Genomic DNA, 15,393 nt, shown 5'->3' with positions numbered 1-15,393 from the left:
AATTTTATTTTGCAAAGTGAAGAAAACACATATATGGTATCTGTGCAATTGTAACGACACGCATAGTAAAGTCAACACGTTCTATAAAATGCAACGAACGAGGGTGGAATAGCTTTTTTTTTTGTTTTGTTTCCAGACCCATTGCAAAATACAACTCATTCCTTATACAGCTACGTAAAGGGAAAATAAAAAAGTGGCTCTATAAATTGCGTCAAAGCATTCACAAGACAAGATGGTTATGGGATTCCTAATAAAATGGCCATTTAGATGCAGTACCTTTTTTTTTTTTTTTTTTTTTTTTTTTTTTTTTTCTCTCCGTGTATGGTGTATAACTGTGATTTTCACAAGTCTATTCATTCAAGCCTCTGTTTACAGGTTGTATGTGTGTATTCGTCACCAATTACAGGTTATTAACGGACGCACATTAACTTATCTTTGATAACCAGGACGTAGACTATTGCCCTAATTGTAGCAAGGACTGTCTTGATTCTAAATTGGGGGACTGTCACACCGTAAATCTTTGCAAAGTGTACCCAGGATAACGAGGAAAAATTACTCGCCTCAAATTGATAGACAGGATGTCTAGGTTTGCACTATTTTCCTGCAGCTGAAATTCAAACATGAGGAAATTGCAGAAATTTACAATTCAATGTGTGTTTCGTTGGGTAGAAATCCACAGATTGTTTTGACACACAGTTAGAAATACAGCATGAAGATGGACGTCTCATGAAATTTGCAGCTGCTGATTGAATTTAGATTTCCATAAAGGCCATCAACAATAGCAGCCTTGGGGCACAACGAAAATATGACAAAAATCGTGAGGCTAGCATATTTTTCCCCGGCCTCATAGATGCAAATTATTTTTAATAAGGAATCAGACTAGCCAGGAGTTCCTGAAATGAAGCCAGTCAAAGGCAAATCCGTTTTACCTTAATTGATTATAACTAAAAATGTCTACGCTTGACATCTAAATATATTACATTTTGGCCTCTAAAAAGGATGGATTCTGCTTTAAATAAGCCTGGTAAGCATGTCGTGAAATCAGACAAGGCGTCTTGTATATTGTTTTAGTTTTTCTATGATTTTTACATTTAGTCTATATTCGCTCAAAACTCATTGGGGGGGGGGGGGGGATGTTTCATTATTCTAGAAAGCCATCTGTTTTTTATCTGCTCCAAACGCATTACGTTTTCCTTATTTCTTGGGGTTTGGCTTTCTTTTTTTGTTTAAGGGCTAGGGCTTCTGTTCATCTATCTCCCTATCCCCCCTCATTCCCATTTTTTTTTTTTACCAAAAAGGAAATTTATTATCAATCAAATTCTATTAATTATTGTTTGTAATACGTTTATTCCTTATCTGGAAAATGATTTATAGTTTTTTTTAGATTTTTTTATTTTTTTAAATATTTCTTTTTATGATATTCCTATTGAAGTTCACCACATATATGTATTTTTCAAAAGATATATTTTTCACGTACAGTAAGAAATGGTTCTGTTTTTTGTTGTTCTGAGAAAATGGAAGCACCAGATCTGTTGCATGACCGAAACCAACCATGCACGATGGAAAGCGTTGACCATTGTCGGATTTCCGTAATTTTTTTTTACAAAATAGCGCTGCATGCCGCCTTTGATGCAGATGTGAACGACGCCTAAGAAAAGACATGGCAGCATGGGACTCAGAACTTTTTGGTTAACATGATCTGTTGTTGATCCAGGATTGTCACTTACATTGAGATGAACGGCTAGATATGTTTACCAGGGAGTGAAACATGGTGGCCGGTAAGTATTTTGTTTCTCCGTTGAATAAACTGTAAGTGGTTCATAGCACAAATGTAGTGAAGGGCTGGTCCCACAATTAGATATTACATTTCTCTGTTGAATCGCATAAAATGTAACAATATATATATTTTTATTTAAAATGCTCCTGCGTCTAGATACCGCTGTTAAATACTGGTGTTCTTTTGATTCTCTCTCAGAACATCTGCTTAATGTGTTCAGAGCCAGTGGACACATTTGTTCAGTATCGCAGTCCCACTGTCAGCATTGCTTGTGCAGGGGTGATATAGTAAATCCTGCTGTTGTGTAGGCCAGCCACTATGAATTGTGCACTAGAAGCTGCTTTTTCCTACCAGCACTGGACACATTAGGGGGACGTTCCTAAAACGGAATCAGAAGACCACTATAACACTAACAAAACAAGTATGTAGCCGCAATATCTAGACACACGAGACGGGGTTTGTTTTTTTTTTTTTTTTTTTTTTAAATCTGACGTGTCACTTTATGTGGTAATAACTCTGGAATGCTTTTGCCTATCTAAGCGATTCTGAGATTGTTTTCTCGTGACACATTGTACTTTATACTAGTGGAAAAATTTGGTCAATAAATTCATTGCTTATTTGTGAAAAACGCCAAAATGTAAAGAAAATGTGCAAAAACTATGATTTTTCTCATTTTAAATTTATCTGCTTGTAAGACAGACCGTAATACCACACAAAATAGTTACTATTTCACATATTCCATATGTCTACTTTATATTTTCACAGTTTTTTTGAACATTTATTTTATTTTTCTACGACGTTACAAGACTTAGAACTTTAGCTGCAATTTCTCACATTTTCAAGAAAATTTCCAAAACCTATTTTTATAGGTACCAGTTCAGTTCTGAAGTGGCTTTGAGGGCCTTATATATAGAAACCCCCATAAGTCACCCAATTTTTAAAACTACACCCCTCAAAGTATTCAATACAGCATTTAGAAAGTTTCTTAAACTTTTAGGTATTTCACAGGAATTAAAGCAAAGTAGAGGGGAAATTTACAAATTTCTTTTTTTTGTCGGAAAATCCATTTTAATCCATTTTTTTTTCTGTAACACAAAAGGTTTTACTAGAGAAACGCAACTCAATATATATTACCCGGATTGTGCAGTTTTTAGAAATATCCCACATGTGGCTCTAGTGCGCTAATGTACTGAACCACAGGCCTCAGAACCAAAGGAGCACCTAGTGGATTTTACCCCCCCTGTAGGTAGAGCCACACAGACCCCCTGTAGGTAGTTATACACAGCACGCTTTTACATAGTACACCACCCCCTAACTTTCTGTAGATATTGCCACTGTAGGGGACCGTTCCAGGAGAAGTCCCTGACTTCAATGTCCATATATGAACAGTGAAGTCTGGGACTTCTCCTGGAGCAGAAACACCAGCCACAGCGCTGGGGATTCTGCTACAGAAGTCCTTGATGTCACGGTGTCCATATCAGGGACTTCTGCTGGAACGGAATGCCCAATCCCTGGCCACAGCGTTGCCGAAGCTGTGGCCAGGGATTGGGAATTCCGCTCCGACAGGGAGCAAAAAAATACCCTCCTCCTTCTCACATGCACTGTGAGGAGGAGGAGAGAGCGAGCGACGGAAGACACGGCCGTCATACGGAACACAAGTGATAGCTGTATATTACCCGGCCCCATAGACTTCTATGGGGGCCGGGAGAGTGGCCCAAAATAGATGTCCCATTTTTTTTCCCGGGCTGTCAAGAAATCGGTCGTGCGAATAGCCCCATTTGGGGTCTATTGTCCCTACTGTGGCCGTGTGACCGCCGTTTTTTGAACAGCCGTCACACAGCCGGGAAACCCTGTCGTGTGAATAGGGCCTTAGGGTATGCTTCCACAGGCAAGGTAGGCTTTTGTATTTATTTATTTTTTGTAATTTAAAGCGGAATCAAATAACAGTAGAGGTAAAAAAATAAAAATAAAGACAAAGGAGAATATAGACCCGTATTACCTATGTGTTAATGATACTTTATTTTAAATCAAGTAAGCATGCATATTCTTATATTTATTGTGATGCAAATCCCATTGTGTCCAGTAGGTGTCTGCACAGGAACATAACATAAGTCTGCTTTAGCTGACTAATAATTGTCAGAACTGCGCTTTTAACTCAATATGTTCTCAAGTGACATCGCAAAACAGAGGGAAAGGAGGCAATGCTGACACATTTCAAGTGATCCGTTTTACAGTTCCTCCAGATTCTTCCGTGGTACATTTTATATACAATAGTCTTTATGTTAGCATCTTAGACCATATTGAAAAAAAGTGTTTTATTAATGTGCGTTGATTTTGGGCCCTAGTGAAGGGTTTTATAAACTGTGTGCTAAAAATATTTAATAAAATATTACGCTACAATGAAAGAACCTATTCTGGCAAATTTAAGTCCTTGAGTCGTCCGCCTTTTTTTGTGAAAGCTAGGTGATAACCAATATGGCCATTCTTTTTGCTTCGCAGGTGTGGTGTCCTTTGATTCTTTATAATGGCTTAAATAGAAAAGTAATTTAAATTGTTTATATTGGTATTATTGTAATAGGGATAGGGAAACAGACAAGTGAGCCCAAATCTACCCGCCACTCAGTCCCTGCCTACTTGCAACGACCCGCCCTAGGCGACGGGGTACAACTGGGCGACGGTCCCTACGCTCAATAAGTGCACGACAGACAACAGACAAGGAAACACAGAACAAAGGGAAATGGGGCAGTTGCCCACGGCAACACCGTGAGCAACAAGAGTAGTAAACGAGCCGAGTCAAACCAGGAGAGTACGAGGTGCCAAATGTAGAGCAGGAGAGTAGTGAACAAGCCGAGTCAAACCATGAGTGTACGAGGTACCAAACGCAGAGCAGAAGAGTAGTCCGTAAGCCAGGGTCAATACGAAGCAGGGACAAGTAGTTCAAGAAGCTGCAGCAGGGCCAGGAAACCAACAGAGAAGAATCACAAGCAAGGAGGAACAGGAAAGGCAGGTATAAATAGACAGAGGGCGGGAGCTAGCTCCGTCTGGCCAGGCTGTAATAGGCTCTCCCACTCCTAAGCCTGCCATCCTGAGTGGTGGAAGATGGAGTCAGTCTCACAGACATAGAAGCAGGTGCAGACTGATTACCTATGGGCGTGGATACAGAAGCTGTGCCTGGCAGATCCTTAACAATTATGATACATTTTAAAAATCAAAATCAGTCTTACGGAATAAAATCCGCAAAATATAAATAAAATTTGGCCACAGCCTTCTTCTGTTAAAGTGGTTTTACAGCTATAGGAAGTGATGCCGTATCGCTAAGGTATGCCATCACTAACTGATTGGTAAAGGGTCTCACTGCCAGGACCTCGACCTATCCTCGGAATAAAAAGGCCGTTTCAGAAAATAAATGTTATTTTTTTTCTATAATTAAAATTGAGAACATTTTCCGGTATACTGTATTTATTAATTCCTCAGGGTTTTCAAGATCTCTGCTTGTTGTTGTTATTAGGTACATTCATTGTGGATAAAATTCTGTCCATGGTCATGTGATGGACACACAGGTGCACGGCTCGTTTCAGTATGGCGCATTGTCTTCTAACGTTGTAGTGATGTGAATGCGGTCTTAATACTCAAAAGATTTGGCTTCGAGCCATTCATTTGTTAGTTGGGATTAGAGATGAGCGAACCGGGACAACCGAACCCGGTTTCGGTCCGAACATCGTGAAAAGTTCGGTTCGCAGCGAATCCGAACATCACCGGGTTCGGCCGACCACGTTTTGACCAAACCCGGCTTATGAGTCAGTGATTTTCCGGTACGCGACGTCAGGAGATAGTCACTGTCCAGGGTGCTGAAAGAGTTAAGCGATCGGCAGTAACTGTTTCAGCACCCTGGACAGTGACTTCCGATCACAATATACATCAACGTGTAAAAAAAATATAAGTTCCTACTTACCGATAACTCCCTACTTCTTCCTCCAGTCCGACCTCCCAGGGTGACGATTCAGTCCAAGTGACCGCTGCAGCCAATCACAGGCCAGTCATGTCAGCCAGTCATGGGCTGAAACGTCATCCAGGGATGTCGGGCCGGATGTCAAGAGAGGGACGCGTCACCAAGGCAACGGTGACGCGTCCCTCTCGACATCCAGCCCGACATCCCTGGATGACGCGACAGTCCATGTGACCGCTGCAACATGTGATTGGCCTGTGATTGGCTGCAGCGGTCACATTGGTTGAAATGTCATCCAGGGATGTCGGGCCGGATGTCAAGAGGGACGCGTCACCAAGGCAACGGCCGGGAGGCCGGACTGGAGAAAGAAGCAGGAAGTTCTCGGTAAGTACGAACTTTTTTTTTATTTTTTTTACAGGTTGCTCTATATTGTGATTGGAATTCACTGTCCAGGGTGCTGAAAGAGTTACTGCCGATCAGTTAACTCTTAAAGCACCCTGGACAGTGACTATTTACTGACGTCACCTAGCAACGCTGCCGTAATGCCGGGTGCACACACGTAGCCACCCGTCATTACGGGAGCTCCATAGACTTCTATGGGCTGCCCGTGCCGTTATCACGGCCACGATTTTTATGGGCTTTCTTGAATTACAGGTTCGGTCCGAATCGAACTTTTTCATGAAATTTGGCGAACCAACCGAACTTATCATAAGTTCGCTCATCTCTAGTTAGGATCATAAACCCCTTAACGACTGCCATATAGTGTTTTTACGGTGGCCGCTCAGGGTAGTTCTTCTGAAGCGCCACCTCTTCAATATGGCGCTTCAAAAGTGTTTGTTGCTAACAGCCTTGGGCTTCAGGACAACGACCAGAGATCAGTAGCTGTGGTCTCCGGTCATGTGAGTCCGTTTAACACCTCAGATGCGGCAGTCAATAGCGACTGCCACATCTCGGTGCTTTTTAGAGGGAGGGTGCTCCCTCTCACCACATCAGCACAACTGTAATGCGATCGCGGGGTGCCAATGTTTATGGCAGCCGAGGGCGTAACAAAGGTCCCCAGTCTTACCTTTAGTCAATGCAAGTGAGGCGATGCAAGAGGCATGGCCTAACAGGTGCCAGTCAGTTTTACTTTGACCAGCAAAAATACACTGCAATACAAAAGTATTGCAGCGTATCCTAATGATCGCATAGTGAAGTCCCGTAGTGGGACTAAAACCAAAAGTTAAAAGTTTATAATAAATTAAAGTCCCAAGTAAAAAAAAAATTCAAAACCCACTTTTCCCTTTACAAAATGCTTTATTCTGAACATTTTATTTAAAAAAAAAAAAAAAAACCATGCCAGAATTGCAGTTTTCTGTTCATCCTGCCTTCAAAATTTGAAAAAAAGTGATCAAAAAGTTGCATGTATTCCAAAATGGTACCGATTTAAAAACTACAAGTCGTCCCACAAAAAAAAATATATATACAGCTACGTCAGGAGAGAAATAAAAAAGTTACGGCTCTTAAAATATAGCGACACAAAAACAAATAATTTTGAAAAAAGTGTTTTTACTGTGTAGAAGTAGTAAAAGTTTACATAAACTATATAAATTTGGTATCGCCTCAAGCGTAACGACCCGCTGATCAAAGTTATTATGTTATTTATACCGCACGGTAATCTGTGTAAATTTAAGATGCAAAAAAGAATGGCGACATTTCAGTTTTTTTTTTTTTTCCATTATTCCACCAAAAAAGTGACACGCCCCCTTGCCTGTTCGGATGAAAAGACTGCAATCGCACACTCTCTCTCCTGCTGTGGCACTGTCCATATCTGATTGGACAGTGTCACAGCCATAGTAACACGCCCCCTTGACAGTACACGCCCCATTGTTCAGGGGGTTATTTAAATATCAGGCACCAAATATAAATATCCGATATCTAAATAACGGAGGGAGGTAGAAAATAAATGTGAAGTGCCCCAGGGTTTGTGCAGCCCTCCCCATTACATGCTGCACATGTATGGGGAGGTGAAAGGTTCTCTTTTAAGGTTTAATATACCGTTAGTGTTAAGGGGTTAAAAACACTCGCAGTATTACAGAGGGGATCCCAAGCAGGGATCCCCTTCTCTGTGATGTCCATATGCCCTAATAGATTTCTCAGAGCCTCATGGTCACATAGCCGGTTTCTATTTGCTCTTTGCTTGGTTGGCTTTATTGTCCGATGGCTCGTATTTCTCTACACATATATCACGTTGTTTTAAAGAGGCTCTGTCACCACATTATAAGTGCCCTATCTCCTACATACGGAGATCGGCGCTATAATGTAGTGGACAGCAGTGCTTTTTATTTAAAAAAAACGATCTGTTTTCACCACTTTATTAGCGATTTTAGATTTATGCTAATGAGCTGCTTAAAGCCCAAGTGGGCGTGTTTTTACTTTAGACCAAGTGGGCGTTGTACAGAGGAGTGTATGACGCTGACCAATCGGCGTCATGCACTCCTCTCCATTCATTTAGGCGCACATAGGGATCCTTTTTAGATCGCTATGTGCTGTCTTATGCTAACACATTAACAATACTGAAGTGTTTAGACAGTGAATAGACATTCCACGGGATGTCTATTCACGATCTCTGCACTTCGTTACTCTGTGGTAGTTACAGCAGAGGAAGCGTGATCTTGCGCGATCTGGCTGTATATGGCAGGTTACAACGAGATCACGCTTCCTCTGCTGTAACTACCATAGAAACTGTGAAGAGATTGTGAATAGACATCCCGTGGAATGTCTATTCACTGACTAAACACTTCAGTATCGTTAATGTGTTCGCATAAGACAGCACACAGCGATCTAAAAAGGATCCCTATGTGCGTCCTAAATGAATGGAGAGGAGTGCATGATGCTGATTGGTCAGCGTCATACACTCCCCTGTACAACGCCCACTTGGTCTAAAGTAAAAACACGCCCACTTGGGCATTAAGCAACTCATTAGCATAAATCTAAAATCGCTAATAAAGTGGTGAAAATAGATCGTTTTTTTTAATAAGCACTGCTGTCACCTACATTATAGCGCCCATCTCCTTATGTAGGAGATAGGGCACTTATAATGTGGTGACAGAGACTCTTTAAGCACCAGTTCATTTAGTCAACGTGTCAGTGGGAACAATAGAACTGATCATATGTATATTATTTTTTTAGTTAATGAATGTCATTTAGTTGACCCTATTAGACTGGATCCGCTTCAGTATGAGTTTCAATCCTTTGTTTGGGAAAACACATTCAACAAGTCTACTGCGCATTTGCTTGATACTTTGTAATTTACTTTTTTCTGTGACTTGGGTGGGAGAAGGGAGACATTGAGAAGTCACCTATTTAAATGAGCCTGGTACATGTCGGCGTTACTGTCGCATTGGGTTATGTTAATTAATTGATGCTCTGCCGCTGTATCTTTATTCTCATTTTAGATTCGCAGTTCATGCATAAGCTGTCATTTTTCCTTTGCCAATTTTAGCAAGACTGGTTCTTGCCTTACTTGCACAATATGTTCCCCTAATAAAAGTACAAAGTACATTATTTTTTTTTCTTCTGGTGCTCAAGCTACAAATTCTTCAGCTCCAGGATTGTAATTTCAAAAGGGAAAATTGTACATTATTTACACTGACAAATTCTGCTTTTCACTGTAACAAACGTCCTCGTTTTTTTTGTTTTGTACTACTTTGTATAAGCAGAAATAATTCGCAGTATCGGCGGCTGCGCTGCTGCAAACAGCATGTAGATTTTGTCGTCCTTCCTTGGCACACTAGTCCATAATTTGATGCAGTGGTGTTGACAGTAAGGCAGAATTTTTGTTTCCATTTGTTTTAAATTTCAATTTTTGTCCGCATACTACAGAGCAAGATTTGTACTGTTTTTTTTTAATATATATATATATATATATATATATATATATATATATATATATATATATATATATATATATAGAATTTTTTTTTTATTCTGCCTGTTTTATAAAAAAATATATATATAAAAAAACAAAAGGGTAGTAAAAAAATATCTTCCTGTGGATAGGGGGATACATGTGTGATAGCTGGGAGTCCGACTGCTGGGACCCCCAGCGATGAGAGCGGGGGACCGAAAGTCACCTAGAGCGCTACATGAGAGGCTTGGACTTCCGGCTTATGTGTTCGGCAGCTCCATAGAAATTAATGGGATACTCCTGCGCATGCATGAACAGCTCTCCATCATTTCTATTAGCTGCCGGACACAGAACCCAGCAGCCTCTCATGTAGCGCTCTGGGTGACTTTCAGGCCCCCGTTCTCCTGATCGCTGGGAGTCCCAGCGGTCCAACCCCCAGCGATCACACGTGTATCTCCTATCCACAGAGGAGGGGATAGATGTGTTTTATGGCACAACCCCTTTAAAGGGAAACTAAACCTTCAGTTTTGCTTATGTCTATTTACTGTGCGTCTATGGTTGTCTGGGAAGCTGTGCTATATGTTCTGAAGATTACGTTCCCTTGCTGCCATCCCTCACCTATCCCCTTTATTAGGGTTAGTTCCATCGTAAAGCGATCCACCTTAAGGCTGTCCAATTTGCGGGCGGCATGTTATAGAGCAAGAGGAGCTGAGCAGATTCAGTATAACTTGTACTTTATTCTTTTAAATCCCTGCTTATTTTGGATTTAGGAGTCCAGTGGGCGGTCCTACTCTGTGATGGTAATTTCTGTACGCACATTCCTACAGGGTGGGGTGTCATTCATTGTGTGAGACCGCCCACTGGACTCCTAAACCCAGAATAAGCAGGGATTTAAAAGAATATTATACAAGTTATACTGAATAATTTCACACAAAGCATTATATCCGCACTTTTTGCTGTATACCATGATACCCAAAAAGTCAGACTACATGTTCAATGTGAAAGGTTTCCTTTTGGGTCTTATTTCTGGGACTCCTCTATTTGGAGAATGGGGTGGGACCCGCACCTATTATGCATTTATGTTATATCCACACAGAATAATCCTTTGATGCTATATCATTGAACTGCTCGGTTAGAAACTGCAGCTGCACACCCCTTCTACCCCCTCCTCACTGTCTGAAATTTACTGTATGATTTTTTTATTTGTGCCTTAGGAGGTTTCTGAACATTTAGAAAGAGCTTGCTGGTAGGGAAAGGAATTACACGCATCTGGACGATATGAAAGATGCCACTTTCCCCTTTTATAAAATATATTACAATAATTAATATATTCGTATATAGTATTGATTTATGCAAATTAAATTTGTGATCTTCAATTTCTTTACACAGCCGCAATGCTCTGACCCTGGATGCAGGCAGATTTCCACAGTACTCGGAGTTCTCCTCTATTCCAGCGTCCTTTAGCATCATTCTTGAAGCTGATGAAGACCAAAGCATTGCGGATGTGTATGGAAGAAGCAGAGTATTACCACTTAGGTAAATGTATTAGATTTGCTTCAATCATCTTTTTTTATTATTTAACGTGAGGTGATTTTTAAAAGGGGGTCTTAAAATCGAATGTATTTTAAGGTCCAAATGGACTGCTGTCCTCTGGATGAAGTGGTTAATTCATTCAATTTCATGCCTTTTTGCACACCACAAGGTCACCTTCACACAGGATTTTTTTCTGAAGCTTTAAACTGCATGTGTGACGCTAGAGGTTTTTTAAATATAAAAAATTTATATGCCATTTTTGGCTGCATTTTTTTATTTAGTGTACTTCTATACAAGCCTCCTTCTTTTTTTTTTTTTTTTTTTTTTTCGTTTTTATTTTTTTACTTTTTGATGTTCTATGAAGAAATTTAACCCCTTCCCGACATTTGACGTAAATGTACGTCATGGAAAGCATTGACTTCCCGCAAAATGCCGTACATTTACGTCAAATGTTTGGCACCGGCTCAGAAGCTGAGTCGGTGCCATCATCGTCGGATCTCCGCTGTAACGGCGGGGACCGAAATTAGCTTCGATCCCCGCCATTAACCCCTTAAGTGCAGCGCTCAAACACGATCGCTGCACTTAAGGTGTTTGCAGCTCATCGGAGCCCCAGCAATGAAATTGCCGGGGTTCCGGTGGCTGCAATGGCAACCGGAGTCCTAATACTGGCCTCCCGGTCTGCCTAGCACCGAAGCCCGGCGGCGGAGCCTGATCGGCTTCCGTAGCTGCCGACAAGATGGCGCGAGGTCAGGAGCTGATCCGGCGTCATCAGCGGTGGAAGTCAGCTGTACTGTACAGCTGACATCCACCTGTAACGGCAGGAACCGGAGCTAGCTCCGATCCCTGCCATTAACCCCTTCGATGCAGCAATCGAAAGCGATTGCTGCATCGTAGCGGTTACTAGCAGATCGCCAGCCCTGAGAGGCAATCGGGACTGGCGACTGCTGTTATGGCAACAGGAGACACAATGGTCTCCTGCTCTGCCATTACGGAAGCCGATTTAGGCCCCGCCGGGAGGCGAAGCCTAATCGGCTTGCTGTCAGTGAACGACTGACAGATCTAATACATTGCACTACATAGGTAGTGCAATGTATTAGAAAAAAAAAAATCTGACCGTTGGACCTTCAAGTCCCCTAGTGGGACTTGAAGAAAAGTGTAAAAAAAAGTGTCAAAAAAAGTGAAAAAAATAAAAATTTGAAAACCATAAAAGTTTCAAGTAATCAAATAAAACACAATCCCCCTTTTTTTTTTTTTTTATTCTTTATTTTCAAGGCTAACAGCCACATTTTTACAGTAAAAAAGAAAACAGATAAACGTACATACATACGGGAGGGTGATATACATGTACAAGGTTATGAATTCATAGAATTGAGTATTACTACTAAAATTTAGCCGTGTATAACAACCTCATTATCTCTAGATTATAGTGTTATACACTCCCCCCCCCCCCCCTGTGTACATAAGAGGTAGTATAGGACACAATGAAGGAGGAAAGGGTGAAGGATGGACAAGTGGGTGGAGGGATAGCTGCATCCAATTAGGACTACTCACCAACGCTCGTCTGTCCCAGAATATCTTTGTAGGAGTCAGAATCCTGGAATATAATCCACGGAGCCCAAGTGCGGCAGAATCTGGCATGATTATCATGAATGCTCGAGGTCAGATCCTCCATGTGCATTATATCGTTAACCTTGGAGACCCAGAGGGACAGAGTGGGAGGAGAAGAATTCTTCCAACGCAGGGGAATGCAATGTCGAGCCGCCATCACTAGATAGTGCAGCAGGGAGCGTTTGTAGGTGTTTACTGGGATATCGTAGTGATGGAGAAGGAAGAAGGCCGCGTCCATAGTTAAGCTGGTATCTGTTACCTCGTAAATCACCCTTTTAACCCCATTCCAGAATTCTGCAAGTAGCGGGCAAGACCAAAAAGTGTGAAGGAAGGTACCATTGTCCAGTCCACATCTCCAGCAGAGAGGATATACATTCGGAAAGATCTGATGCAGGCGAACCGGGGTCCTATACCAGCGCGAGATTATTTTAAAGCTAGCCTCTTGGTAACGCGAGCTAATTGAGGTTTTATGAACAAGAGAGAGAATGCGAGCGCATTGGTCTGTGGTTAGGATAATACCCAGATCCGACTCCCACTCAGAAATATATCTAGGCGCCGGGAGGTCAGGCGGGTTCAGGAGGAGGTGATAGATCGTGGACAGTGAATGACGAACCGGCTCAGCGCCCACGCACAATTCTTCCAGTGGGGACCTCGGAGCTAGAAATAGCTCCGAGGGTGGTAAAGAAGAGTAGAAATGGCGGAGTTGAAATATGCGCCAGTAACCCAAAGGAGGGAGTTCAGGCATCTGCGTCAACTCCTCAAGGGAGAGCCACTCCGAGTTCTTCAAAAAATGCTCTGCCCTAAATACCCCCTTCGCTGCCCAAGACTTGAACACCGAATCACTCAATCCCGATGGAAAAGATGGGTTCCCCCGGATCGGAGACATGGGGGAGCAAAGAGGCAGGAGGTGTGAACGGACCGCTACAAGGGCACAACATCTGAGCGTGGGACCGATCGTGGGGTGATGGTGTAGGGATGTGAGAAGTCCGCGTTTCAGCCATGGAGATACCTCGAGAGGGACCGTCGAGAAGCTTTGTTCAATACCTACCCATGCCTTAAAAGGGGCGTGTCTACACCAATCCACTATGCGCACCAAATGAGTTGCGTTGTAATACGAACGAATGTCAGGAAGAGCCAAACCTCCCGACTTCCGGGAACGACACAGAAGCGAACGACTAAGGCGTGGATGTTTGCCATTACAGACAAAAGATATTTGTATGGAGTTGATCGCTTTAAAGAATGAAGATGGCACTGCTATAGGAAGGGCCTGGAATAAGTAAAGTAGTCGTGGTAGGACATTCATTTTAAAAATAGTACATCGGCCCATCCACGTAAATGAACCTCCCGACCACCTCGCACAATCCGCTTTAATCTCAGTAAGAAACCTCGGAAAATTCAGATTAAATATACCCTTTAAATCTGCCGGGATATATACTCCCAGGTATTTAAGCGCCACCGAGTTCCATTTAAAACTAAAGGATTGTTCTAGCGTAGATAGCATGGGGGCGGGGAGGGAGACATTCATGGCCTCTGATTTGGCAAAGTTTATTTTAAAATTGGAAAGGCTGGAGAAGCGACGAAACTCCTGCATCAGATTCGGGAGAGAGGTGACAGGGTTGGTCAGAAAAAACAAAAGGTCGTCTGCGTATGCTGCCACCTTATTGACATGGGAGCCCTCCCCTAGGCCTTGAATGTCTTGATTGGCACGAACATGCCTTAGAAATGGTTCCAATGTCAGGATAAAAATCAGGGGTGAGAGTGGGCAGCCCTGGCGTGTCCCATTATGGATGGCAAATTCTTCAGAGAGAATGCCATTCACCCGGACCCTCGCCGAGGGGCAAGATTACAAAGACATGATCCAACTCATCATCTGAGGGCCCAGGCCAAGTCGGAGTAGTGCTTCCTCCATGTATGTCCAATTGACTCTGTCAAAAGCCTTTTCAGCGTCAGTTGACGAGCATCAGTGGGACCCGGGACAGCTTAGCCTTATGTATAAGGTTGATCGCTTTCGTGGTGTTGTCTCGAGCCTCTCTGCCCACCATGAACCCCGCCTGGTCAAGATGAATGACCCCACTGAACAACAGTGCCAACCGCATTGCCAAAATCTTCGCAAAGAGTTTAATGTCAGTGTTGAGAAGCGAAATCGGCCTGTAGCTAGCACACTGAGAGGGGTCTTTCCCTGGTTTGGGAATCACTGCAATGTGGGCCCTGAGTGTATCTGGTGGAACGCGAGCTGAGGAAGAGGAGTTCAAGGACGCTAAAAAATGTGGGCTAAGGGTAGCGGAGTATTTTTTTATAGTAGGGGAGTGTGAATCCATCAGGCCCCGGGGCCTTACCATTAGCGGAGCTCTTAAGTGCATCAGCTAGTTCTGGTGGAGAGATTGGAGCCTCCAATGCGACTAATACTTCCTCTGACAAAGAAGGCATGCCTGAGTCTGCAATATAGTTTTTGATACGTTAACGGAAGTTGTTCGCCATCGTGACCGGGTTGGTGGAGTCTGTGTTGTATAGGGAGGCATAAAAGTCGCGAAATTGTGAGGCTATGTCTAATGGCAAGTTAGCCCGAGTAGTGGAGGATGTTGCAATAAAGGGTATGTAGGTACGCGCTTGCTGGAGTCTCAGTGGCCAGAGACCTGCTGC

General features: G+C 42.6%; 1 protein-coding gene across 2 annotated transcripts in view; it reads left to right on the top strand.

Moving 5' to 3' along the window:
- NDUFAF2 (NADH:ubiquinone oxidoreductase complex assembly factor 2) overlaps window positions 1–15,393 on the top strand; it is a 125,676-nt gene that overhangs the window by 12,506 nt on the left and 97,777 nt on the right. Inside the window, exon 2 of one of the 2 annotated variants that reach the window (XM_075839357.1) lies at window positions 11,002–11,148. The exons of the other annotated variant lie outside the window; for it this stretch is intronic. Coding sequence (XP_075695472.1) covers window positions 11,022–11,148 — 127 coding nt within the window. The 5' untranslated portion in view covers window positions 11,002–11,021. The remainder of the gene's footprint in view (window positions 1–11,001; window positions 11,149–15,393) is intronic. 2 annotated transcript variants of the gene reach the window in all.

The sequence above is a fragment of the Rhinoderma darwinii genome, chromosome 1 (genome assembly GCF_050947455.1).
Source record: "Rhinoderma darwinii isolate aRhiDar2 chromosome 1, aRhiDar2.hap1, whole genome shotgun sequence".
NCBI lineage: Eukaryota > Metazoa > Chordata > Amphibia > Anura > Rhinodermatidae > Rhinoderma > Rhinoderma darwinii.
Note: the sequence above shows the minus strand (reverse complement) of the source record. Positions and strands in the feature narration are given on the sequence as shown.